At 47.1% G+C, this 27,326-nt stretch overlaps 1 protein-coding gene across 1 annotated transcript in view; it reads right to left on the bottom strand.

Annotated features, from left to right (window-relative positions):
• Positions 1 to 1,642: 1,642 nt before the first annotated feature.
• Positions 1,643 to 27,326, bottom strand: part of PRKX (protein kinase cAMP-dependent X-linked catalytic subunit) — an 83,542-nt gene continuing 57,858 nt past the window's right edge. The window contains exons 4-9 of the mRNA XM_045813668.2: positions 23,985 to 24,104; positions 17,141 to 17,236; positions 13,581 to 13,638; positions 11,102 to 11,179; positions 9,179 to 9,327; positions 1,643 to 6,266 (exon numbers count right to left, since the gene is read on the bottom strand). Of these exons, the coding sequence (XP_045669624.2) occupies positions 9,202 to 9,327; positions 11,102 to 11,179; positions 13,581 to 13,638; positions 17,141 to 17,236; positions 23,985 to 24,104 (478 nt within the window). The 3' untranslated portion in view covers positions 1,643 to 6,266; positions 9,179 to 9,201. The remainder of the gene's footprint in view (positions 6,267 to 9,178; positions 9,328 to 11,101; positions 11,180 to 13,580; positions 13,639 to 17,140; positions 17,237 to 23,984; positions 24,105 to 27,326) is intronic.

Here is a 27,326-nt window from a genome sequence, read left to right as displayed (position 1 = left end):
GGATCTCCAATCAGTACCTGAGTCTTTCTCAGGCTCCATTCTGCTACCTTTCAAGTGGACAGATACCCTACACTTGGCAGTATTCTGAAGTATTAGATGATGACATGTACCCAGTACTGTGACTGCTCTACTGTAGGGTAGTTCTGTATTTAACTTCTTGAGGACACTCCACACTGTTTTCCACAGTGGCCGCACCAGTTTGCGTTCCCGCCAACGGTGCACGAGGGTTCCAGTTTCTCAACATCCTCACCAACGCTTGTTACCTCTTGTTTTCGATGACAGCCCGTCTAATGAGGGTGACGTGACACCTCACTGTGGTTTCCATTTGTCTTTCAAAGAGATCCCTGCACTCCCATGGTCACTGCGGTGTTATTTACAACAGCCACGATACCGAAACAATGAATGAGTGGATAAAAAAGAGTTGATACATACATACAGATCTTTTCCTTACTGTTTTGGGGGACAAGGTTATCAGATCCTTTTAACAAAAATGCAAAATGACCATGGCTTCTGGGGAAGTGAGACCTGGATGAACAGAATGTGTGGTTTAAAAAAAAAAAGAAAGAAAGAAAAAGGAAAAAACCCTATGAGCTATGGGGGCATCCAAAAAAAGTCAAGGACACACTCCCTCGATCATGTCTATCAGTCCTTCAAGAACCCTCTGATTTTTCCCCAAAATGTATACGCACGTGTGCACACACCCACCACTCCTTCTCCCAAACCAGAATGTCACCACCTAAGCACCTACTCTACGGAAATTCCGGAGCCGTCCCTATCTGGAAGGTTTGGAACCAGACCCTCAGTTGCCCCGCCTGTCCCTGAGGATTCCCTCTTGCAAGGGGTTTCCATGAGGAGAGGTGGACAAGCTTAGTCACCAGGTAAACAGGCTCCTGTGTGACCGTCAGTCCGCTGGGACTCCTGCTACCAGGCTGTAGCACGTGCTGTCCGTGTTATCGATTACACGGGTTGAGCTGAGTGATAAAGGCGGGATATTTGTAGCAAGCAGCAGGTGACCTGGAAAGCCGGGTGTCAAGCTATGTGAGTAAAGAGAACGTGCAATCAAGGAGCTTATTTATGGACAGTGCTGATGACGGCACATTTTTTAACAAGTTGCCACGGCAATGTGCAAAGTCACCCTCAGGCACTGGATTAGAATCTGGCAAAGCATGGCCCAAGCAACAAATCCGGCCCCTGAACTGTGTTTTTGTTTCAATAAAACTTTATTGGAACACAGCCTGTCCATTTACATATCATCTAGGGAAGCTTTTGTGCTCCCGACAGACACTGTGTATCCTGGCAACATTGAAGTATTTACCATCTGGCACTCTGCAGAAAAAGATACAATGATCTTCTATCATATACTTGAAACTTGCTTAGAAGAAAGAATTTCAAGTCCTCATCACGAGAAAAATAAGTTCACGATTATGTGTGGTGATGGAAATTATTAACTACACTCATGGTGGTTATCATTTTGCAATACACACAGATATCAAATCATTATTTGTTCACCCAAAACTAATACCGTATGTCAATTACACCTCGATAAAAAAATTAAAGATTAAGAGACACTGCTGACCCCTGAACTAGATAAACACAGACAAGCCTGCCCCATAACCAAAGAAGCAGACCAGCATCAGACGTCTTAAAAGATACAAAGTTTTATTAAACAAACCTGGAATGAATAGTATTATTACATAAATTAGGCAGCAGTACAATTTTCCTAGGGTATATATACAAATCACAGTGATTTTCATTGTGCAAGAATTGAAAGAATTAGCAACAGACTATTTTTTTTTTCCAAGTGAGAAGCTGGGACAACCCCACAGGGATCCCAGCGCGGGCTCGCCGGGGCGCACCACACCTGCAAAGGCACTCCGTCTCGTGTCTGCGGCATCCCACGGCCGACCCAGGGCCACCCCGCCAGGCCGCCCGCAGCACAGCGCAAGGAAGAAGGAAGCTACGACCGTTCTGCAGAGCTGAAGAACCGCCTCAGAGGACAAGACGCCCTGAGTGTCAAAAGGCTTGAAATCCCATCTACTCACACACACATGTAATGACTTTTACTTTAAATTAACAGCGGCGTCCACCAGGGAAGAGCCGAGGGAAGCCCAACAGAATGCATGACAACACAATAACTTATAGGAAAGCATGACAGAGCGTTTCCCTTTTACTACGAAAGACTGCGAAGCCCACGGGGTCTGCAAAGCACACTTGATAGGAATACGCGACGCTTGGTGAAAACACCACTCCCGCACTCCACCGCCACCAACACACACACCAAACTACCCAAATACATTATTAACACAACAGTTCATGTGCTTGTCTTCTTGTTTTTTGGTAAGTGGACATCGTCCCCTGAAGGTGAAGTAAAGCGAAGGCCTTCTCGCCTCCGTAAGAAACACAGACACACGGTACAGGTACACAGGACTTGCCCAACATGGTGGATGCACCACCAGAAAAAGAACTCGGGCGTCACATTCTCAGTCTCCACCATGGGAGCCGTCAGGGGCTTCTGTGAGTCTGTTCATTTTGGGATGTACGATTGATTGGTTGGGGGGAAAAATCCAACCAAGAATTTTCCCTGCACTACAATAACCAAGTAGCTAGAATGAGAATTTTGACGTGGTCATGAGATTTGACGCAGCCCGGAGCGCTCCCCAGGAGGTGGGCAGCCCTCGGTGCCCAGAGAGTGGGGGCAAACTGGGGTCTTTAGTGGATGGCACAGAGCCATGTTTTCACAGTTAAAGTGGTCCAAAATCTAGAGGCAGCTTAGGTCATACATAGAAATGGCAAACGCATCCCACATCCCGCGACTGTCTAGCGGTACTGGTGATTCTGTCGTTGGTAACAAGGAAGTCTTTACGTAGGGAGTACAGAATAAAACAGGACACTACCAGACGCTCATGGACAGGTGGGTGGGCAGGGATGGGAAGAAGAGTATGAAAGCATCATGAGGACGTTGAGCTGGGTGCACGGATCTTGCTGCTGGGCTTTGACGTATCGTCTCATCGACCGCAGAAATCGCGATGTGCCCATTGCCACAGCAGATACGTTTACGCCAAGCAGGGTTCTAACGTGTGTTCTGCAAGAATTGGAAGCTGGCCAACGCAAATGGAGGACATGCTGTATGGCCAGCTGTGATTTAATTTCCTTCTTAACTTTGCAGATGTGTGTTCGAGCGGGTTGGTGACAATCCCCTTAGAAAAACACCACCCACCCCAACGTATTTAATTTGCAAAACATGCGTTTCCTGAGGATTTTCTTTAATTGGTATTTGTATTTACGAAAATATTGCCAACTCGTAAAATTGCATAGAACAAAAGAAGCCTATCTTTTTTTTTTCCTGATGCAAATTTTGCGAACATTTCCACGATGTTTCTTCTCATACGACTTTTGGACACAGGTATCTAATCAGATATCTGAAGATTTCAGAGTGTCCCCACCGAATAAACTCTTTTTCAATTATATATAGTAAGTGTCCCATGTGTCTGGGACTCCTTTTGATTAAATCAGTCTTTGCATTACATCACTCTGCTTAATTTAACAGTCCAGCCACGGGCCGTTAGCACATGGCGTGTGCCACCTCGAATATTGAAATGGCAAGGCTGAGGTTAACACCATCTGGTATCCTTGGAATTCCTTTTAGTTTTTAATTTGTTTTGCATGGCTGATGGCCGATGACAATGTTTTTAAAGAACCATGTGATGTGTGCATTCCAATGCTGGCGTGTGCGTGTGTGTGTGCGTGCGTGCCTATCTGTCCAAAATTAAGGCATTGCATTTCATGCTTTCTTGAGGCTATTTTCATATCCTATATAAAATCCGGGACAGTGAAAACTAAACCCGAAGATATGCATATGGGTCAGTGTGTCTACATACAATGTTTTAACGTGCTCAAGAAAGGTGTTTCATTTATTTTTATTTTTTTAAGCACAAGGCTCCAAAATAATAATAATTGACTTTTGTAAATCAGAGGATGTGAGATCTTTGCTTTCCCTCATGGGTTTATGTATCAGAGCACAGACACTGCCGATTTAGCCTTGTAATAGTCAATGATGAAACAGTTAAAGAACTTCATGCTGAACTCGTAGCCCGTGATGGCCCCCTACTTAATGCAAACGGCACAGGGACTGCTTGGTACAGACTGAAAACACCGTTCTGTTGGAACGTCCATAGGGCATGCCCTTTAAAAATGTCTTTTCTTTGAGTTACTCGTTATAAAGAGTTTATTTTACTGAATCTTGTAGTACCTCTAACCTTACTCATTGAATGTGTATTTGAAGAGCAGGTCATGCATGAGAAAGAGGGAAATCTGGAGTGGATTTGATTTCAGGGTCTTTTAATGCCTGGGTGGGTACACATGTTCTCCATTCCACCTTCTACAACGCTGAGCCCCAGGCTTCTGGTTCCTGAGTGGAATCTGGCCAAGTCTGGTATGCGACTGCCTGGTCTTTGACATTTTACTGCTTAAAGAAATATATGACTTCCCCACACGGCAGCTCTCCACATTCACGGATGTGCTTACAGAAGAGAGGTATGAAGGGTTACATGGAAAGAAAAGGTCTTCCCAGGCACAGCACTGAAAAACAATGTCTACGATGGCCAAGAAGCCACAACGTGACTCAAGAACACATGAGCTGGAGAAACCTCGAGAGGGTGTCCAGGTTTCCCTCTTCCCCGCACCCATTTCACTGAAACACCTCCCAGGGCATGCAGTGTTCCCATCCCCGCTGCCCAAGGAGCTGGACTTTTTCAGGCCAACCACGGGAAGAAAGGAAGGGTACAGAAGGGGTTCTGGAGGTCTGTGTGTATGTCCCTTCGCAGTCACCAAAGGCTCTGGCAGTGAAGTGCACAGACATCCCTGCAGAAGGTCACAGTTGAACCCTACAACCAGACACATCACAGACGTAAGCAACTCTGTTAGTCCAGCTGAGTCACGGTCAGCAGAGAACGGGCAACCCCTTGAGATTCATGCAGCAAACTTCAGAATGAGGAAGAGAAGCACAAGACAAGGCAACGGATCATGGAGAGCAAGGACCCCTAGCACCTTTTGCATGCCCCGTTTTTTGAGAGGACCCACATCTAGCAACATGCACACTGGAACCCATTCCACATCTGCCTTGCATTAAGTCAATCCCAAGGGGGAAGCATCTGCAGGATGCTCTTCGTGATAGCTTCACGATCAGGTCCAGAGAGGAAAAGACAAAATCTCAGCCACCAAGAAGTCTGCACAAGCCCGCCCTACGTAGGAGACAAGAGTGTGCTGGACACACCCAAACTGAACATTTATGAAGACAGAAACAAGAGAGATTAATTTTTACTTCGCTGAACACTGACGTCCTGTGGCTCATTTGCTTCTTACTTTTCCCACAGTGGAAGTTGAAAAAAAAACCAAAAAACCCATGTTTGCATGAAGGTCATCCGTGCAACTGAGCCAACACGGAAAGTTATTTGTTAGCTCCGCGTTTTGCTGGAGACAGAGCTCAACTGGAATTTTAATAGGTAGCCACCTGCTCCCACCACCCCCCAACGGAGTATGAAATTTCTGGATGCGACGCAGGAAACTTCTGGACTGCATTCCATTCCTTGAACAACGTTATTGGTATTCTCAGACTCAAATTCAACTGTCCTTCTCTTCCCTTCCGGTTTCAAGACCTACAGTCACCAGACACAAAGCACTGAAGAGGGCATGTGGACCACCGCGTGGTGTTTTCTTCACAAGCTACAAAATGCACATAAGACGATAAAAAATGCACACGTCTTATCCGTTTTAGCTTTTGTCCCCAAGAAAGCCAGATTCTTGGAAGAGCAATTTGGAAAAGAAAAGTCATAGGCTCTGCCAAGTATGAAGATTTACAACACGGCACAATTCCTGTGCACCAGTCATATGGTGTTTTTACACACGCGCAACACACGCACACACACGCCATCTGTGGTTATAACCAAACACGTTCAGTTCAAACTTATAAAGATAAGTCTATGAGGAAAACCAAGATATCAACAGTAGGTTCACCACACTAAGAGATAAGATAAAATCTACAACAAAACAATGATCCGAAAGGTCCTACTGTGCAGTAGATTTCCAGTTGCTTAATGATGCTTAATTTCCAGTTGCTTAAATAATGCCAGGTCCGTGACTTTGTACGGAGATCCAGTCTCTTTATATACATCCGGACTTATAGAATACGGAGATGTCCTCATCCTGTGGACACGACCCTTCTTCAGGGATGATGTGCAGCTCCTTGTCCCCAGCAGGTTCAAATCACCCTGTTTGCGGCATGAAATAAAAAAGGATTTTGTTAGTGTTCAGAAGAACTGGGTAAGTTTCGTAATAATCATCCTAATAATTGAAAAATAATAATACACACACAAAAACAAACTTTCCATTGGAATTCTTCTTGCAAAGATCCACAAGCATGAATTCTAAGGGGAGGGAAATGCTTAATAAAATAATTAAGCAGTGAGATGTCCAGGTGATGCAGTTGGTTAAGCCTCTGACCTTCGATTTCGGTTCAGGTCATGATCTCAGAATCGTGAGATCAAGCCCCGCATCAGGCTCTGCGCTCAGTGTGGGGTCTGCTTGAGATTCTCCTTCTCCCTCTGCCCTTCCCACTCGTGCTCTCTCTCTCTCTAAAAATAAGTATACAAATCTTTAAAAAAACATTTAAGCAGTATTTTAATGGTGGGTCTCAAATGGGATATGATGGCATCACGCATAACATTATCCCATGTTCAACTATGCTGAGAGAGGAGACTGATTTCACAAGCAAAACCAAGTCCTGTCTCGATGTGCTTCACCATAGAACCTTCCAGCTAGATGGAAAACATTTCAACTCAAATGTTGAAGTCAAACAAAAACCAAAGTGTGAGGTCTGTCCCTGCCAGCCGTCCTGACAGTCTGCTCCATGGGCTGAAAAGATGGGAAAATTCACTTTCCAAAGACGAGCGGGTTAGTCATACAGCTATTAATCGGCTCTGGAGGGCAGGAATTAAGGTGCACCTGTGTGTCATCAACGGGAGACAATTTTACTTCACGAGGGTGCCTGGGTGGCTCAGTGAAGCGTCTGTCTTCAGCTCAGGTCATGATCCCAGGGTTCTGGGATGGAGCGCCATGCCAGGCGCCCTGCTCAGTGGGGAGCCTGCTTCTCCCTCTGCCTATCCCTCTTGTTCCTGCTCTCTCTCTCTCTCAAATAAATAAAGCATTAAAAATTTTTTTTTTGCTTCACAAAGAAATAACCTTCCCGCGTGGATGGTCACACCTTATCACTCGGCGCTGAAAACGCCAGATCTCTGTCCCATGTTGTGTGCAAAATCGTGGAGACCGATTCAAATGTTAACAGTCCAGCTGCTCGAGCACGAGACCAGAATTCAGTGTCTTGGAATGAGCAGCAATGTGATCATGAAATGATTTCTTATTTCCCAAGGTTCGTTGAGAAGGTCATCAACAGTGAATGATTCCAGGTGCAAAAAAAATGCCATCGACGCGTACGTTCCCAAGGATACGCACTGCCTTGAGAAAGTTATTCCTATCTACGGAATGTGCTAAAAACATAGCTGGGGCACCTGGGGGGTACAATTCCCAACCACGAATAGAAAACTATCCACTGGGTACACGACAGACCCCATCGGACGGCAGCTTTGTGCTTCCTTAAGTAAATTTAATAGTATCTCTGTTACAAAAAGGTCCCAGTCCTCTGGCTTATCAACAAAGTGTCCTTCACCAGAAACCAAACCACGTCTTCCATTTCTTTTTTTTTTTTATATTTTTTTAAAGATTTTATTTATTTATTCGACAGAGATAGAGACAGCCAGCGAGAGAGGGAACACAGCAGGGGGAGTAGGAGAGGAAGAAGCAGGCTCATAGCGGAAGAGCCTGACGTGGGGCTCGATCCCATCACGCCGGGATCACACCCTGAGCAGAAGGCAGACGTTTAACCGCTGTGCCACCCAGGCGCCCCCAAACCACGTCTTCCATCATTTAAAGATAACTGGATAAAAATAACGTATAAAATATTATAGGCAAATCATTCAAACCTGAAGCAAACGAGGAGAACAGAAAATAAAACCCGAATTTAGAAACACCTTCTGTTTTTAAAACTCGTTAACTGGCCTTCACTAGGTTTGCAGAAGCTGGAAAAGCTGCAGCTAAAGAGAGTATTTTAAGAAAACCTCAGGAGAACGATCGTTATGTGTTGAAAAGACTAAAACCCATCAAGCAGACGTCTTCCTTTCACATCCACACGGCCACCTGTTTCTCTTATTGAATTTTTGCTTCCACAAATTTTTAACTTTTAGGCAGGTTTCCGCGTGGCAACAGCAGCCGAGAACAGGTTTCCAGTGCACCACGCCTCCCTCCCTGCGAGGGCTCTACCATGGCGTCAATGGGCACATGGTACTGACCAATTATTCCTCCTATTCCTCAGAAGTGCTGTTGGGGGGATAAACAGAGGCAAAAACCAAGAAAAGTCAAGGAGTAGACATATCATTGGCAATATCTTGCTTCTCTTCCTTCCCGCGATTTTTCTTGCCTGCGTGTCGTGAGGAGGAGACCCTGATTTAAGTGGTGGAGTAACCGAAAGGTCTTACTACCCACATTCAAAAATCCTTCAAAGTCATCAAGTCATAGATTCCACAGACACAGAGTCGTAGACTTTCAACGGTTCAAAGAAATGAGAAACTCAAAAATCCCTTCTTTCAAACATCCAGTGGAGCTTAGCAAATTCCACAGGAGGTGTTCACTGCTGGCATCAGTCTCTAGTGACAAGGGAACCTAAAAAAACCCTTCTGAAAATATTTGGTAGGTATCTACAAGGAAGCTGGTGTGGAACTCAGGGCTTCCAGAACACAGGAACTCAGGGATTTTTAGCAAAGGGGCTGTGCCCCTGGAATGCGCAGACACACACGTCCCTCACAGAGGTCTCAGACATAGACTGTGCCGCAGCAGGTGTGTCTGGGGAGTGGGGCGTTGGGCGCAATGCTGTCTCTGGGCCACACTGCATGTCTTGAGTAACACACCGTGGGGTGCTGATGAAGTGGACGCTACGAAGGACTCCATCCAGCCCTGCCCCACTGCTGAGCCCCAGTGGATGAGGGAAGCCCCACTCCGCCAAGGCAACATGCCCTTGACGTGGGGACGCGTCACCCTCACTCACGCGTCATTACTAAAACGAACGGTTTACCTTCCAGATGAAGATTCCCGTCCTCAGAAATTCTTGAAGACTTCCAAATCCTTTGGCGACACTGCAGGGGCCGTGTTCCAGTCACTCTCCGGGTAGGCTTCGAAGTTGGAGGTATCGCCCTCGCCGCACAGCTTCGGCACGATGGGGGGCTGCAGGGCAGGGGCAAGACACAAAGCACAGTCAGAAGGGAACGGTGCGCACCTGGATGGGACGTGCATCCCTTATGTGTGCGACTTTACATAACCATAGGGGTGATTTGGGGGAAAAGAAGCACAAAAAAACAAAGTTGTCCTTTCTTTGTTTACTGAGGTGGAAAGTTTCAAATCGGAGATATTTCGAAAAAGGTTATCTGTCAATGGTGACGTAGGAGGAATGAACGGAGGAAGGGTGGTAGCCAGCCCTTGCTTCTAAATTCTAGACTGGAGAACCACCCAGATTCCTTGTTAATGCAGATCCCCAGGCCTGCTCAGGTCTGAGGGATCTGAAGCAGCTGGTCCAGTGGCCAGAGTTTGGAAAATTCCAGAAAGAGGTGAAGCACGACAGGCTCCAGTGTTGGCATCATCGATGCCAAGCCTCAATCCCGCATCAACGAAATGAGGTCACTGGCACTGAAGAGGAACTCAGCCAAAGGTTCCCGTAGAGGACCAGTCAGCAAATATTTTTGGTTTTGCAGGCTGTAGAATTTCTGTGCTGACTACTCAGCTCGGCCACAGCAGGGGGGGAAGCAGCCACAGACAACATGCAAATGAATACAGGTGGCCGTGTGCTAATAAAACTTTATTTATAAAAATAAACAAGGGGCTTTGGGAGGAAACAGAGGAAGAGAATAACTTACACTCGGTAATGCATACCTTCTAATATCGATTTGGTTTCTGAACAATGAAAACATATTATTATTTCAATTTAAAAATAAGTCATTTAATACAATGAAACCCTTGAAAGCAGCTCATTGAGACATTGGTGGTCTGGGCTGAACCCTAGGTTCTGGGCTGGGGGCCGGGCATGAGCATTTTTAAAGTCTTTCCATTGGCTCTAAAAAGTGCAAGGTTGAGGGGCGCCTGGGTAGTTCAGTTGGTTAAGCGTCTGCCTTCAGCTCAGGTCATGATCCCAGGGTCCTGGGATCAAGCCCCACGTTGGGCTCCCTGCTGAGCGGGAAGTCTGCTTCCTCTCTCTCTCTCTCCACTGCTCACCCTGTTTGTGTTCTCTCCCTCTCTCAAATAAACAAATAAATAAAATCTTTAAAAAAGGAAAAAAGTACAAGGTTGAGAACATCAGTACTGAAGTCTCCTGTTAAAAATGCATTTGAATTCTGGGTCGCCTGGATGGCTTAGTCGGTCAGGAGTCCAACTGTTGATTTAGGCTCAGGTCATGATGTCAGGGTCGCGAAATCAAGTCCCTCAGCGGCCCCACGCTCAGTGGGGAGCTGGCTTGAGATTTTCCCCCCATGCCCACATGTGCATGCTCTCTTTCTGTCTTTCAAATAAACATACACCTATCTATCTATCTATCCATATTTTTTTTTTCAGTTCAAAGAAAGGTGACCTAGAAAATATTCTCCATCTGATCTACCACCATCACTGCACAATATCTGTAAGTGTTGGACAAACGCCTGATCTGTGTTATACCATTTACCATTCCCAATTAGAAACTGGTGGGACGGGACTCATCCTAGTCATAGTTCCAGTGAGGGACAGAGCCGGGTCTCAAAAAACCCGACTGTAAAACGTGGGATCTTAACCCGTTACCTCTAGGTGTGTCTGTGGCAGCCAAGATCTCCACTGAAAAGGGATCTTGGCTAATTAGCGATTTGAGATGATCAGCTGCATTATACAAATTAATTATGTATCAGAGTCAGACACTGCCCCTTGCTGAAGACAGGTAAAGGGCGCCGAGCTGACAGTCACCCACGTACGTATGTTGTACCTTCAGCTTCCTTTGTGGGACCGCCTCCCAATCCACAGTTCGGAACCACCGGTGCCGCTTCACGTCATCCGCTCCGTTCTTCAAAAGAAACAGGAATCATCAGCAGACAGAATTTCGCCAGGACAGGGAACAAAGCATTCCAGAGAATCTCTACTTTACTTAGTACAGAATAAAAAAATAAAATTAAATTTAAAAAGTGTGATACGTTTTTGAGTAATTGTGCCTGGACCGTGAGCTAGGAGGGGCAATGTAAAAAGGAAGGTGTTTGTGTTCTGTTCACCATCATTTATAGTAGAAACCAACCCTGTCATTACTACCCTGGGCCACACTTTTATGAAAGTATGACTATGGCTCAGGCTCCTGAGATAAAACGAGACAGACACATGGTCATTTCTGAGTCTGCCGCCTGTTTTGGTCTTGACAGTTTTCTCTGGTATTTAGCATCCTCATCACACAGACCTGAAGACCGAGGTTCACTAAATGATGTAACTGGCTCAGTTCTGCAAAGCCGGTAAGTCACATGACTAGGACTCAAACCATGACGCCCAAATTCAGAGATCCGAACAGCTACCCAGCAGCACCTTTCAATTATAGTACCAGTGTGTTCGTGTAATAGTAATGGTTTGTTAGGGTCTGTTTCATTCACAAGGGTGACACCAATAGCCAACTAATGGCATCGTGGTCTTTGAAAATCCCTCCCAGGTGTTCAGCCTTCCACCCGACCCTTCTTCTTCCTTTTTATGGCGCTTGGAGCAACTTTTTTAATCGATTAAATGTTGGGAGTTGTTAAGACAGAAACACATGAATTCTGTGACATAGGAAGAAGCCAATGGATCTGAATGTAACATTAAGTTTGTGAAATGTCACCTGGAACCTGTAAAGAAGAACTTATTTGGAAATAGAGTCTTTGCAGATGTGATGAAGGGAAGGATCTGAGATGAGCTCAACCTGGATCAGGGTGGCCCTAAATCCAAGGACAAGCGTCCTTGTAAGAGACAGAACAGGAGACACGGACACAGAGGAGAAGCCACGTGAAGACAGAGGCAGCGATGGAAGGGATGCAGCCATAAGCCCAGGGATGCCTGGAGCCCCAGAAGCTGGAAAAGGAGGAAGGACCCTCCCCTGGAGCTTTCGGAGGGAGCACGGCCCTGCCCCGCCTGGATCACAGGACTCCTGCCCACCTGGATCCCAGGAGCCCTGCCCGCCTGGATCTCAGTGGGCTAGCCCCACCTGGATCTCAGTGGTCCTGCCCCGCCTGGATCTCAGCACCCCTGCACCGCCTGGATCTCAGCAGCCCCGCCCTGCCTGGATCTCAGGAGCCCTGCCTGGATCTCAGTGGTCCTGCCCCACCTGGATCTCAGCACCCCTGCCCCGCCTGGATCTCAGACTCTGGTCTTTTGTTACAGCACCCACAGGACACAAATACACCCACATCAACAGAGGGTCCTGAGAGCTTGGTGGGAATCAAGCCTCACCCACGGTCTACTGTGTCTCCCAAGACCACAGCAGACAAGACCAACGCACTGGCCCATGTTTAAGTTCCTCCCTGGACGTCCACAGCTAGAAATAGCTAAGAAGACTTTCCCAGACTCACTTAGATTCAGTGGTGCCACAAGAGAACCAAAACATGCACGTAAGATATCATACCATTTATGCCACAATCTCAATATATTCCCCACCACATAAAAAGCTTGTGAAAACCATACATGATCTACACATTCTGAAATGCTTAGTTCACACACAAATGTGCTCACCCACGTTCATGGCGCTCCTCACAAGAGCCACAAGGCGGAAACCACGCAAATGTCCATCCACGGGTGGATGAGTAAGCACAGTGGGGTCCATCCACGAATGGAGTGTGACTCGGCCATAAAAAGGAGCAAAGCACTCACACCTGCCAGCATGTGGACGGACCCTGAAACCGCGATGCTCAGTGGGGGGGAGCCAGACACAAAACATCACTTGTGGTGTGATTCGTGGACATGAAGGCCCCGAACAGGGGATTCCACAGAGACAGAAAGGAGATTAGTGGTTGCCCAGGGCAGGAGGGACGGGGGGGCTTGGGTAACGACAGCGTAAGGGTATGCGGTTTCTTTCTGAGATGAAGGGAACATTAACACTGACCGTGGGGATGGTTGCACAATCCTGCAAACACATTAAAAGCTGCTGGACTGCACGCTTTCAATGGGGAGGCGTGTGCAGTATGTGATTTATAGGTCAATCGCGTTATCGGAAAAGTCGAAATAAATAAGCAAAATACCGACATGTTCGAGACGATGGGTGAGTCGTCGACTCGTGGGGGAGAGAAGAGAGGATGGGGTATAGACGCAGGTGGATTTTGCATGCCCAGGTACCCAGATTTGAAACTGGATCAACGATTACACAAAACTGCCATGCCTTTTATTTCTAGAAACAGAAACGTACGGTGTCGAGCGACAAGAGGGTCTAAGGGATGATACGTACGGAGACAAACACTGACCTTCATGTTTCCAAGGCGTCTGGTTCTGTCAACAACAAGCAATTTCCTAATGAGGTCTCTATTTGCGGGAAGGAGACAAAAAAAAAAAAAGATGCATCTTGATACGGACCCAAGCAAAGACGGCATGTCAACAGCAGTAAAATCTGCCCACCACGCTACGCACGGGGAGACCAGATCGATTTCCCTTTGCCTCAACATTTTCCCGCAGTTGTTTCTTCACTGATACTGGTTTGTACGTAATTTATGCAAAGCTGGGTTGGCTACACACAGGGACAGAGCAGAAGGGAAAAGGTTCATTAACTCATTGCGCAGAAAACGAGCCTTCCAACAGAACACGTGACAAAATTCTGCGCCTGCCCCAAGGATGGCGACATTTCACTTAAATTATACCCGTGAGGCTGTCCTTGTCAAAGAGAAGACGTCCGCTTTTACCAAACATGGATGGTCACGCTGTGCGCTAAGGGTCTACGTATTTACGGGGTTCTGGTTGCACGCTGCTTGGTCTCCCATCACATCCAAATTTCTGTGACTCCCTTCAACTCTGCTGCTGTACCTGCTTCTTCCTCCTGGACAGCAGCCCATGTCAGAATACAGGCCCGTTAGGATTATGCCAGGTCTATCAGGATCTGACGGTTAAGGGGACTGTCCAAGACGTTCAGAAGAAAAGGTGAGGAAGTAAAAATCGTGTGTGTCTTACATACTATACAGAATACATTATGTGCAGTCATAGCTAGACTTCGAATATAAATTGAAATCCCCCAGACCAAGGAAAAGACCCACGGCTCAGTTTCAAAAGACCCATAACACAACTTCAGAAGACTCAGGTGTACCTTATCCCCCAGGGTGAGGAGCACCCCCGTGGACTCATGCCACAGCGTGCACTCTGTGCCCGGCTGCAAAGGCTGAGATCCCAAGGCCCGCGGTGATACACGTGAAGGTCCAGGGTCCCAAGATCCCCGGGCGCCGTATGTCTAGACTGTGAATCACCGAATGCCATGCTCTTCAAACAATCCCAAATAACTATGGGTTTTTTCCTTCTCTTTCCCTACCATTTACACCCGTCATCCCCGTTAGTGCATATACTTAAAGCTGTCTATACTGGGATTCTAATAACGATGTTTTATTTAAAATGTAAAATGAAACCCTTACAAAGGGGCCATCTGATATGGCAAAGCTGTGTAGAACTCTAGGACTGTCTGAACTCTGGAAGGGCCTACAATCTGGGCACGGGTCCTGTGGCCACCAGCAATCCCTTGATTCACGGCGCCTGAAATTCTAGATCTTACTTACTATCCTGCCTGGCTTCTCGCTGACCCCTCTGGGACAGGAAGAAACCCTGGTATTTGCTCTACCAAGTTGGTGAGAAGCCCCAAAGCTCTGACGTCCTTTCGGCTGTGTAAGATCCCATAAGGAATCTCAGCGTCAATCCGAAGAGACCCACGCCCAGGCAGGAAGGTGACACGGTCCAACGCCGAGGTTGTGTGAACCAACAACAGAAGACCCTGAGAACGTGAGAGTCAAAATCCGACCATCATGGAACCCAACGGCAGGGATCTGGATACGCAAGACTGCTTAGGGTCCTGCTTCTCAGCCAACTCAGGAAGATCCAGGCAATACCGTGGAGAAGTGAAGTTCTTCTCAACCACCGTTTGCAATCAGCAACGACATCCAAGGAGCCCAGGTTCCTGCTCTGGCTGAGCCCCCCTGCTGGGGACATGGGGGTCCCAGGGCAAGAGAGAAGAAGAGCCTGGGGCTGCTAAGACGAGGAGTGTTCTAGACCAAAGGACAGCAGCAGAGTCACTGCTGGTTCTCTCTTCAGAACAAACTAGGAGGAAAAGAAGCAGGGGTAGCAAGACACCAGACGGAGATTGAATTTAGGTTTGTTGTATTCCCTTCTTTTCCATGGAACAGTGTAAACTTACTCAGTATTTTCGTACGACCGACTTGAGCCCTTGCCATCAATGATGGAAGAAATGACCTATGATTTAACGCATCGTCCCTTCTCTGGGGAAACTTCTCTAGGAAGAGCTTAAGTCATTCCTTGCAAGAGGAAGGTGAATACATCCCCTGAGGTTCTGCCTAGACTAAGACCTTCAGGGGGTCTCCGCAAGGGGCTGATTTTTAGAAAGCGAGAGACAGTCCACCTCATTTTACCTGGAGCACGTGAACCAACAGCAACAGCTAAGCCACACCTGTATACCTCCTTGGACTGGATTCCACCCGTGTGCAACCAGAGCGAGGCAGATGTTCCCACCCCCTCGATTTACCCAGAATCCCAATGGTCTAAGGTGACCGCCAACTGGCCGATCTACCAGTGGGTGTGAGCCCAGTTTAATCCAAGCAAACCACTGGTAAACTGTTGGCATATACACAAGTAAATTTTTAAAACATCCATGTGACATAACGTCACTCAACTCTAATGGGATCTGGACCCTGGGGAGAAGGTCTATATAATAGTTTTCTTTTCTTTCTAGAGAAAATGAGCTTTTGACTGCTCGATCTCCCTTTGCACCTTACTATCTTACCATTCACGGGACAGAGTGCTCCCCGTTCTGGATGATTATTTTTAAATGGAACCTCGTTTTCTGGCTTAGTCTTCTAAAACTTGCTTGGTGTGTCAAACCTATCACCACCTCTGGCTCAACCAGCCAATGGAAACACTGTCTTCTACCTGGACGGAGAGCCTCTGGGGGGAGTGAGACGACCTTCACCAGTTAGAAAAGCAACTGGATGCAGCCAGTGGTCCCAGCAGCTGACCCAGTGTCATGAAATCAGTTTTCTCTGAACTCGCTGCCCATAGGCTACTTTAAAAAATAGCAAAGAGGGAGAAAAGTCTAGTTCTCGGCTAAATGCAATGAACCACCTTGTCATCAGCAGGACGTGGTGCACTCAGCACCTCACCTGGAAAATGCAGGGAAAGAACTAGAAATCATGGTACAAAAATGTCTACGAGGTGACCAGATGGACGAAGGTAACTGGAACGCCACAACCACTCTGAGATTTTTAAAAACGTAAGTTTTCTCCGTGCTGTCACCACACATTTAATGAACTGCACACCCAAAGTTACGAACATGGAAGCCGTGGAAAGTTCTCATAGCAGGTGCTCATCAGTCTCAATTTTAGCATGAAAAAGGAATTTAAGAATGAAAATAATTTAAGCAGGAGGAAAAAGCCAGCCTGCTAAAGCCATCAGCACTCCTGCCAACCGCAAAACCAGCTAGAGGGGGTGGGGGGTTGGGAGGGACCGTTTTCATCAAATACTTAAATGGCTCTCTTACTCAGTGGGATTAACAAACGCCTTTACTGGCTAATTCCAAAGGTCATTTCTCTCAAAACGCGTAAAATCTGGCCAAGAGTCATGTAAAAGTTAAGTATCATTACAGTAGAATCACGACCACCTTTTCCCGTCCTGTGGAAACGTCGACTGTGTGGGAGACGCGAAGCAGAGCGCGTTAAGTACCCAGTGTGCCGTCCTGCTCGGCAGGTGCCTGCCCTGGGATTCCTCGTCTCGTGATTTTAAAAATAAACACCCCCGACGAGGAGGGAGACGGTTTACTTACTTTACACTGAAATCCAAATGTCTGGGGAAATCTATCTTGCCTGCAAGGATTTTTTGATAAATGCCAAATGGGTTGTCATCAAAAAACGGAGGAAACCTGTAAGAAAAATACACATCTATTTTTAGAGGAGAACAAGCACGGAAAAAATCCCTGCTTCGTAGCGGGCACCATTTCCTCTGGACGTTCAAAATGTCACCCCCTTCAGACCACGAGTGAAGTTCTTCGAATTCTTCATACACAAGGACTATGCGGCACACAGTAGGTGCTCGATAAATGTGAGCAGGGCTAATGGAAGAGGATGGATTACACTGTGTCCTATTCCTTCCTTCCTCTCTCCCTCCCTCCCTTCTTCCCTCCCTCTCTCTTTCCTTTTTTCTTTTTTGGTTCAAGTAGACTATACGTCTACAAGCAGCCAGTATCTGAAGCTCCAGAGTAGATGAATCCACGTGGGTCACACTTAGGGAGCTGGATGAGAGCTTGTACCTTTAGAACACAAAGACCTAGCAAATTACAGCCGGAAGCCTGTTTTTATAAATAACGTTTTACTGACAACGCTGCCATGCTCACTCACTCATGTATTACTGTCTACGGCACAGTTATCAGAATTAAAGACTATAGTCCTAACAACAAATGTTGGAGAGGATGTGGAGAAAGGGGATCCCTCCTACATTGTTGGTGGGAATGCAAGTTGGTACAGCCACTCTGGAAAACAGTGTGGAGGTCCCTTAAAAAGTTAAAAAATTGAGCTACCCTATGATCCAGCCATTGCACTACTGGGTATTTACCCCAAAGATACAGACATAGTGAAGAGAAGGGCCATATGCACCCCAATGTTCATAGCAGCATTGTCCACAATAGCTAAATCGTGGAAGGAGCTGAGATGCCCTTCAACAGATGACTGGATTAAGAAGTTGTGGTCCATATATACAATGGAATATTACTCAGCTATCAGAAAGAACGAGTTCTCAACATTTGCTGCAACATGGACAGCACTGGAAGAGATAATGCTAAGTGAAATAAGTCAAGCAGAGAAAGACAATTATCATATGATTTCACTCATTTATGGAACATAAGAACTAGGATGATCGGTAGGAGAAGGAAGGGAAGAAGGAAGGGGGTGGGTAAACAGAGGGGGAATGAACCATGAGAGACTATGGACTATGAGAAACAAACTGAGGGCCTCAGAGGGAGGGGGGTGGGGGAATGGGATAGACCAGTGATGGGTAGTAAGGAGGGCACGTATTGCATGGTGCGCTGGGTGTTATACACAACTAATGAATCATCGAGCCTTACATCGGAAACCGGGGATGTACTGTATGGTGACTAACATAACATAATAAAAAATTATTATTAAAAAATAAATAAATGAAAAAAATAAAGATTGCAGTCCTAGCATAGAAACCAACCGTCTTCTCTAATACCTTGAGATAGGGAAAAAAAAAAAAAATCTGAAATAAGCTCCATTAGAAACATACTTAAAACTGCAAAGAGCTAGAAAAATTAAATAAAATAATAAATATATGCCAGATACCTACCTACATGCCCCAAGGCACAAGTTGTACTTTTGATATTTGCTCGGAGTGCTGAAGGCAAAGACCCTCAACTCAAAAAGATACCGCTAACTGGATCCTTTAGAAGCAGAACTTCTAATCCACTGAAATAAGCACTGGAAATATCTTATAAAATGGCGTTTTCATGGGATACCTGGGTGGCTCAGTCAGTTAAGTGTCCGACTCTTAGTTCAGGTCAGGTCATGATGTTAGGGTTGGGAGATCGAGCCCTATGTCGGGCTCCAGGCTCAGTGCAGAGTCGCCTTGAGATTCTCTCTCTGCCTCTCCCGCTACGCTCCCCGTCCCCACCCTGCTCATGGCCTCTCTCTAAATAAATAAAAAGAACGTTAAAAAAAAAAAGATGGCGTTTTCAAATGATACCCTGATGGGAGATGGCAACTTAACAGGCAAAAAAATTTCCTGTTGATTTCAAATCAATTTCTGATGTTTAAAAAATAAACTAAATAAAAACAAAAAAAAACCAGAATATACTGAGTGGAATGGTGGTCTCCAGAAAGACATATCCATGTTTTTACCCTGACAATCTGTGTGTGTGAGTTTATTTGGAGAAAGAGTCTTTGCAGATGTGATTAAGGGAAGGATCTGAGATGAGCTCATCCTGGATCAGGGTGGCCCTAATCCAACAACAGGTGTTCTGATAAGAAACAGAAGAGGAGACACAGACACAGAGAAGAAGCCACGTGAGGACAGAGGCAGTGATGGGAGGGACGCGGCCACCAGCCCAGGGACGCCTGGAGCCCCAGAAGCTGGAAGAGGAGGAAGGACCCTCCCCTGGTTATAGAGAAGTGAAAAACTGAAAAACTAAAGAACAGACTATAAAGTATAAAAAAAGGAAATTAATGGGAAAGTTGAGGGAGAAGAGGTTAAGTGAACAAGGAAAATGGAAGACATTCAGTAAATGGGAAAGCGTCACCATGTGTGATAAAGGCACCAAAAAGCTTTTTTTCCTTACGAGACATTTCAGATCTTCACTGACACACTCTGGGGTGAGCAGAGGCTTGGTGCTGAGAAGGGCACCGCAAGGGGAGCTGCTGGTTATCTGGGCTTCGTAACTACAAGTACTTTGGCCGCTGTTGGCTTCTAGAGTTACGAGCTACCACGTCCCGAGAAACTGCCCGGGGCCAAGCTGGGGAGGAAAGGTCTATACGCAAAGACACTCATCCGGTCCGCGCCAGCCGACTACGCCTTCAAGTTAACAGCTCCCAAGTCAACCGTTTCTGGTCGGCCAGATGCTGTGTCTGACAGTGGCTGGAGGACTAGGACTCCGTTCTTGGGTGGCGGCCCCGCCTGAGGACAACGGGCGGCATGATTTCATCGGGGGAAATGCGCACGTTCACCAACGGCACGTTTAAACACCAGGAGAAAATGTGTCATACATACCTAAGAACATTTATGGACAATTATCACACAAAGTGTTCTCAGGAAGCCGGCGTTACACGAGTGCTTCATGGGGAAGGTATGTCAGCAGCAGCGTAACGAGCGGAAAGAAATGATAATGAACGAGCAGGACCAGATCGTGCCCAAAGGAAGAAGCAGAGAGAACGGGGATCTGGGAACGAGCCCTGCCCTGGGCAGGTGGAAGGTGCTCTGAGAAATCCGCAGATCTCTGTCTCTAACCCAACGGAAGAGTCCCAGCTCCTTGACAAGCAGCGCGCCTCGTTATGGAAGTGAGCTGAAGATCTCCGCGGTCCCAGCGGCGCTCCGAAGGACGACGTGCTCGTGGGCATGAAGGAAGGTCAAGAGTTTCCTCTCCCGACTCCGCGCCAGCTCTGCCGCTTTTTCCATCATCTCCCCGTGATGACTTTTTCACATATCCGTTCTACCCACCCACACCTTCCAGGAGAACGGGCTGTCCAGAAAGACGCGCGATAGTGGCGGTAACGTCACGCTCCTCGTCCCCCTCTTGGACGACCGCAGGAGGGCCTGGCCTTGGAAGGCGGGCACTTTGGACGTGGGTTCGAGGAGAAGAAGAGAGAGTTTTTGGAGAGAAAAACAGAACGGGGAAGTGCTACCAGTTCACCGTTTCTGACGTCTTCCTCGAGGACCCCCTCCCCCGGGACGTGCGTAGAAAACGAAAAGCCTGTGTCCTTCGGAGAAAGTGGCAAGGACAAAGAGCGGGGATGTGGAGGGCAGAGTGTAGAGTAGGAAAGAGCCCCAGGGACACCCTGTCTGAAATGTGACCGCCATGATTCTCAATACGGTCCCACGGAACCCTGGGGTTCCACAAGTCTCTTTCCGGAGCTCTGGGAGGGTTTTTTTTTTTTTTTTTCTGATTGCAGATCTCAATGTGGATGCATTTTTTTCTTACACCTCCAGCAACCGAGGCCTGGTCGCTGTGGGGAGGGGGGGACACCTCCAGCTGCTGCCAGGGAAACGTGGGCAGGAGAGGAAGCAGCTGGAGGGGGCAATGAGGAAATTCAGAAGTGGTCCAGGAGAAGGCTGAGTCTGGCAGGAACTACAGGGAGCCAAGGAATGCCCAGGAGGGATCGGCGAGGCTTGTGGCATGAGCACGGACTTGTGTCTCTCCAGAAATCCCTCCAGAAAGCCTTGAGCCCCCCCAGCTGGAAATGTGTACATGAAAACACATTACAGTGAACACACAGGTCCCTGCCTCGTATGAAATGCAAAGGTCAGCTCATAGTATCGCGGTTGGGAGTGGGTTCTAACGATTCATCATCCATTATTCTAAAACAGCCTCATAATATATTAGATTTTACTTATTTTATAGTCTACTGCTAATCCTCTAGTGTATTATATTAGAAATACACTGTTGCTAGAATTCTATGAGAATATTAGAAATATTCTACTTTCTAATATCCTAGTATAGTATATTCTAATATTTGAATGGATTACACCCTAATAATATTCTAATCATTCTAATAATTATTTTTACATAATAATCCTAATATAGTCACTCTAATACACCTTAATATTATATTCTAATTTTACTTGATTTTATTCGAATTTAATTCCAATTCATTTTCTTATATCCCATCAATATTATTTCCCAAACTTACATTTACTAATAATATCTCACAGTACTATATTCTACATATAGAATATATCCTACCAGAATGTACCGCAGGAATAGGGAAAAAACAGAGCTCGTGAATGTCCTCTATTAAGCCCTGGCCGCCAGGGTTCATTTATCGTTAAACAATGCTGACCTCTAGTGGTCAGTAACATTAAGGAAGGGAAACGTGCTGCAGGGCATCGGAGGAGAATCTGATGAATACGGGCACATAAATATTCACAACTGTTGTACCTTCTTGACGGATGGGCCCTATGCATGATTCCTGTTACCTTTCTGCTCTGCGTGGGACTTCACAAGCTGGGGTGTCAAGAAATTCGATTCTGTGTGAATTGCTAGACACATCTGGGTGAAGAGTAACGGAAAATACGAGAGATCAGATAGATGATAGATGATGGGTGGATGGATGGATAGATGGATGGATGGATGGATGGATGGATGGATGGATGGATGCAATAGATAGACGGATTATAGACAGATGGGTGGGTGGATGGATAGATACATGATGGATGGATGGACACACAGGTAGACAGAATAGACAGATGGATGACAGATGGGTGGGTGGGTGGGTGGACAGATGGATGGATGGATGTACAGGTAGACAGAATAGATAGATGGGTGATGGATGGATGGATGGATGATGGATGGATGGATAGGTAGAGAGAAATAGATACAGAGATGAATGCATGGATGGATGGATGGCGGATTGATGGATGGCTGGCTGAACGGATGGACGTGCAAACAGAAGGATGGATGGATGAATGGGTGGATGGATGGATGAATGGGTAGATGGACTGATAGGTGGATGGGATGGGTGGATGGACACACAAAACAGATGGATGATAGATGGGTGGGTGGATGGATGGACAGATGATGGATGGATAGATGGACAGACAGGTAGAATAGATAGATGGTAGATACACGGGTGGGTGGATGGATGGATATATTGATGATGGATGGATGGATAAGTAGATAGACATAGCTATAGGGATGGATGGATGGATAGACAGGTAGGATAGATAGATACACAGATACATAGATGGATGGCTGGATGTCTGGATGTCTGGATGTCTGGATGGATGGACAGACGGATGGACAGACAGGTACACAGAATAGACAGACAGGTGACGGATGGATAGAGGGATTGATGGATAAGTGGATGGACAGACAGATGGATGGATAGATATGACAGATACAGAGAGATAAGTGATAAAAGATGACAGACACATAGATAATAGATACACGGGTAGATAGTTGATAGATAGATAACAGACAGACAAATACAGGTTTTCACAAGACTCCACTCTGGCCACAACCTCAATGCAGAAATACGCCTCTTTCCATCATTCTTTCCAACTGGAAGGGAAGGTTTCCAGGCAAAAAGCTCTGCTCTTGCCCTGCAGGGAATCAGGTGTGGAACGGGGTCGGGCTTTGGGTTCAGCTGGGAGTAAACCGCGAGCATCTTCCAAGCTCTCCCGCAGGAAATAAGCCAGCTTAAGGAAGAGGACAAAGGACAGAGCAGGGAGGGCGGAAGGAGGCAGAGGGGCCGCATGTCCGAGAGCCACATGGCCGGCGTCCTGGCACCTCACAGACCAGCTGCCCGTCACTGCACCATCAGAGAAGAGCCTTTCCTCTGTAGGACCAGAAGGAATCCCCACGTCCATGATTTCTAAGTGGGGGCTGCTGGCTTTATGTTTCTGGTAGAGAACAGCACACCTGTCTCATGCCTCAGCCAGACTAGAGTATTTATGTAATAATCACGGGGATACCTTGATACCTGTTCAACACCTCTGGTATCTGGATGTGGGGGAAGTGGAACCTGGAAAGCAAGTATGGGCACACGCTCTCCTTCCTAGCATAGGACTCATTCATAACGTCCTAAACTGTATGCAATTTATTTATTTTTACCCAACGCATATGATCATTACTTAGCTTTCTGCATTGTTCCAAAAGAGAACAGAAGATTTAATATTATATTATTATATATATAGGCACATTTAGGCAGGCGTGGAAGACAGGCACATTTAGGCAGGAGAAAGGTCCCAAATACCAGTGCTTCCTGTGTATTTTTGCTCTTATGAAAGCACACTTAACTGTGGGTCCCCACTGCCATGTTGGCACAGGGAAACCGGCATGGGGGGACACCATGAGTATTTGCCATCGAAAAGCACCTAGGTTCTAGAAGCAGGGGAGGGGAAGTACCAGAGAGTACGCATTGATTCTCCACAGAAGCCCTACTCACCCCGAGTGCATTTCAAATATCAGGATGCCGAGTGCCCACCAGTCCACGGCTCTCCCGTGGCCTTTGCTCTGGATGACTTCAGGGGCCAGGTACTCAGGTGTTCCACAAAGGGTCCACGTCCTGGGGACAGAGAAGGACATGCACAGAAGTTAGCGGTGCTGGGTGAATGCATGCGTCTCAGAAGGACTGAAAGTGACAATGACGCCAGTGATCATGCCGAAGCCCCATCCCCACCCCGTGGACCCACCGTGCTGGGCAGAAACGCCGACATTGTCTCAAAGGACTCGTTCCCTTATAAACGCTCATTAACCCAAACAGAAATGAAGAAAAGCCCTCGGTATCACAGCCGTGCACCGTGGCTGCTGCTTACCACGGTTACTGAAACACAAGAACGCCACAGTACCTGTTTTCCTATAAAACGGCGTGGAAAAAACTCAAGAATTCACTCCCTAACCCCTCAAGAACCTACGTGTCTGCTCCATCAAGGAGCCAGTTCTGTCCTCCAGAGGCAATGCAAAGCTGCTGCTAATTGTCCTTTGCACCTGCTCCCAAAAGGTATGACATGTTTTCAACGTTTCTGTGGGCTTGTGGTCACTCTAATCTCCCCAGTGGCTTCTAGAAATCCTTAGGTTAAGCAACATCAGGATATTAAGGGTTTACATGGAGCAGGTGGCTTTTGGAAAGGACCGTCTCTGCAGAAGAGGGGAGACTTGCCAAAAATTTAGCTTCTACCCTCACCCAGAGAACAGCAGGCTAGAAGTAATAAGGGATGCCGAGCCCCCCTCCAAACTTCACCCAGACTAGAGGATGGAGCTTCTGGTGGTCAGGTGTGTTGGGTTTTACTCTGGTCACCCCTTCCCTGTGCTGCCTCTGATCTGTCTGTTTCACAACAGGTATATGGACTTCCTTTCCTCTTGTCCTTAGAAGAGAATTCTCCTTATACTTAAAAAGAGGCACCACGTTCCATTAAAATTCACAGATATGTCACGTTTCTGTTGAGATTTCTAAATTTTACGCTCTATGGAAAATTCAAGACCGAATTTTCTTCATTTTCTCCTGGTTCACGTGCCTTGGCATGGAGGCGACCCAGAACTCACCTGTAAAAAATACTTGTTTTAGAAAAGGTAGAAGACTTCCAAGTATCAGATGAGTAAGTCCTGACATGTCATGTACAGCACGGGGAGCAGTTAGTGAGACCGTATTTTACATTTGAAATTTACCCAGACGGCAGATTTTATGTGTCCTCACCATCCCCACCAAAAAAGGTAACCAGTTGAGATGACTGGATGTGTCCATTAACTTGAGTGTGGTAATCACGTCACAATCTGTATTAAATCACACTATAAGCCTTTTTAAAAACCATATTATACAATGTAAATACGTACAATTTTTATCTGTCATCAAACTCATTAAAGGTGGTGGGGGGGAAGAGATGAGGACAGGAACACACACAGAGGGAAGACCACTGGGGACACAGGGATGGCGTCTACCCTCCAGGAACCGCGTGAGGTGACCTGAAGCCAGGACAGAGGCTCCTTACAGATCCTTCTTTGAGGAGCCACTGTGGGACCACAGCCCTGAGAACGTCTTCATTCCCGAGCTCCAACTTCCAGAACCGCGGGAGAATACCGCTGTCCGAAGCCCCTTGGGCGGGGTGCTGTTATGGCAGCCCTGGGAAAGGCACGTGTTCCCCACCACGCTGACCACGCACACACCTGACCTTCCTTCTAAAGCACCTGCAGGCGTGGCCCCGCACGTTCTGTATGGATAGAACGGAAACTGATTGATGGCAGGGAACAGCAGACATCTGAAATGACAACTTTGGAGATGGCCCTACTGATTTCCACGTCTGCCTCTTTGGATGGCTGACCACACCCCTCACCTGCTAAGACTCTGACAGATGAGAGCATGTCTCTAAGGCAGGCAGCAGTGGCTCAGAAAGAGGAAGCTATGGGGCTTCCATGAGTATGAAGTTCAGGTCCTCCTTGTGGCTTTACTCCCTGGTTCGCAGGAAGGAAACAGTCAGAAGTGCAGACCACTTCACACCCATCGGGATGGATGGCTGTGAAAAATACAGGAATGTCAGTGAGGCCGTGCAGAACAGAGATCCTGCATGCACGGCTGGTGGGGATACAAGCTGGTGCAGCTGCTGTGGAAAACAATATGGCGGGTGCTTGAGAAGTGAAACCTAGAATCACCATATGATCCAGTCATTACGCGTCCCGGTATATACCCAAAGGACACAAAGGCAGGGTACTGAAGAGATACTTGCACACCCATGTTCAGACCAGCATGACTCACAAGGGCCAAAAGGCAGGTGTCAACCCAAGTGCCCACCAATGGATGAATGGATAAAGAAAATGGGATCCATTCACACCATGGAACAGGATTCAGCCTTTAAAAGGCAGGACGCTCTTGACACCTGCTACGACGTGGATGAACCTTGAGGACATGACGCTCGGTGACATCAGCCAGACGCAGAAAGACAAATACTGTATGAAGTCACGTGTATGGGGTCCCCAGAGCAGGGAAATGCAGAGACAGAAAGTCGATGGCGGGGCCAGGGGCTGGGGCAGGGGGATGGGGAGTAAGTGTCTCACGAGGACAGAGCTTCGTTTGGGGAGGACGCGAAGTTCTGCAGATGGATGGGGGGATGGTTGCACGGCGTTACAAATGCATCTAATACCACGGAACCGTGTACTGAAAAAGGGGGAAGATGCTCCAATTTATCCTAAGTCTACTTTGCGACAAGCTTTATAAGAAGTGCAGGGACAGAAGACGCCAGGCAGAGCAGGATGTCCTCCAAGGAGGGAAGCTGCAAACACAAGTGTCTGAGAAACAAAGTCAAGGTAAGGCAAGCAGGACCTTGGTAGAGGCTGGACAAAGGGTCAGTCTGGGAATTTGTAACCCTAGAGACAGCTGTGCCCGGCTGGTGCTGTATTGCCAGGGAGAAGAATGTCACATGAGGTTCTCCACTTTAGCCACGGAGACCTCGAGCATGCCTCCAGACCACCTGTGCTCTTCTGGCCAACTTATGGGGCCTTCGTGCTGGACTCCCAGGCTGGGAGCACGCCCAGCTAGCTGGAAATCGAGCTCTTAGCTCCTATTAAGACCAGGTGGAGGTGGTGGCAGGTCATTCAATAGGCATCAGGTATAGCCTCTCCACTTGCATTTGGAAAGGTGAGTCTCTTTCTGGCTCTGCCTAGGGTAAGAGGCACAGGTGGAAGGCTGTGTAAGTTTCCAGCGTCTAAGCTGCCCTGGGTAGCCCGATACTTCTGCAGAGGAAGACCTTCCTGCAGACGGCCCCGGTGCTTCGTGGATGTACAGAGAGGCATAAACTGC

This window comes from Ursus americanus, chromosome X (assembly GCF_024610735.1).
Source record: "Ursus americanus isolate L20-20 chromosome X, mUrsAme1.1.p, whole genome shotgun sequence".
Classification (NCBI taxonomy): domain Eukaryota; kingdom Metazoa; phylum Chordata; class Mammalia; order Carnivora; family Ursidae; genus Ursus; species Ursus americanus.
The sequence above is the reverse complement of the archived record's forward strand: the minus strand, read 5'-3'. Positions and strand labels throughout refer to the sequence as shown.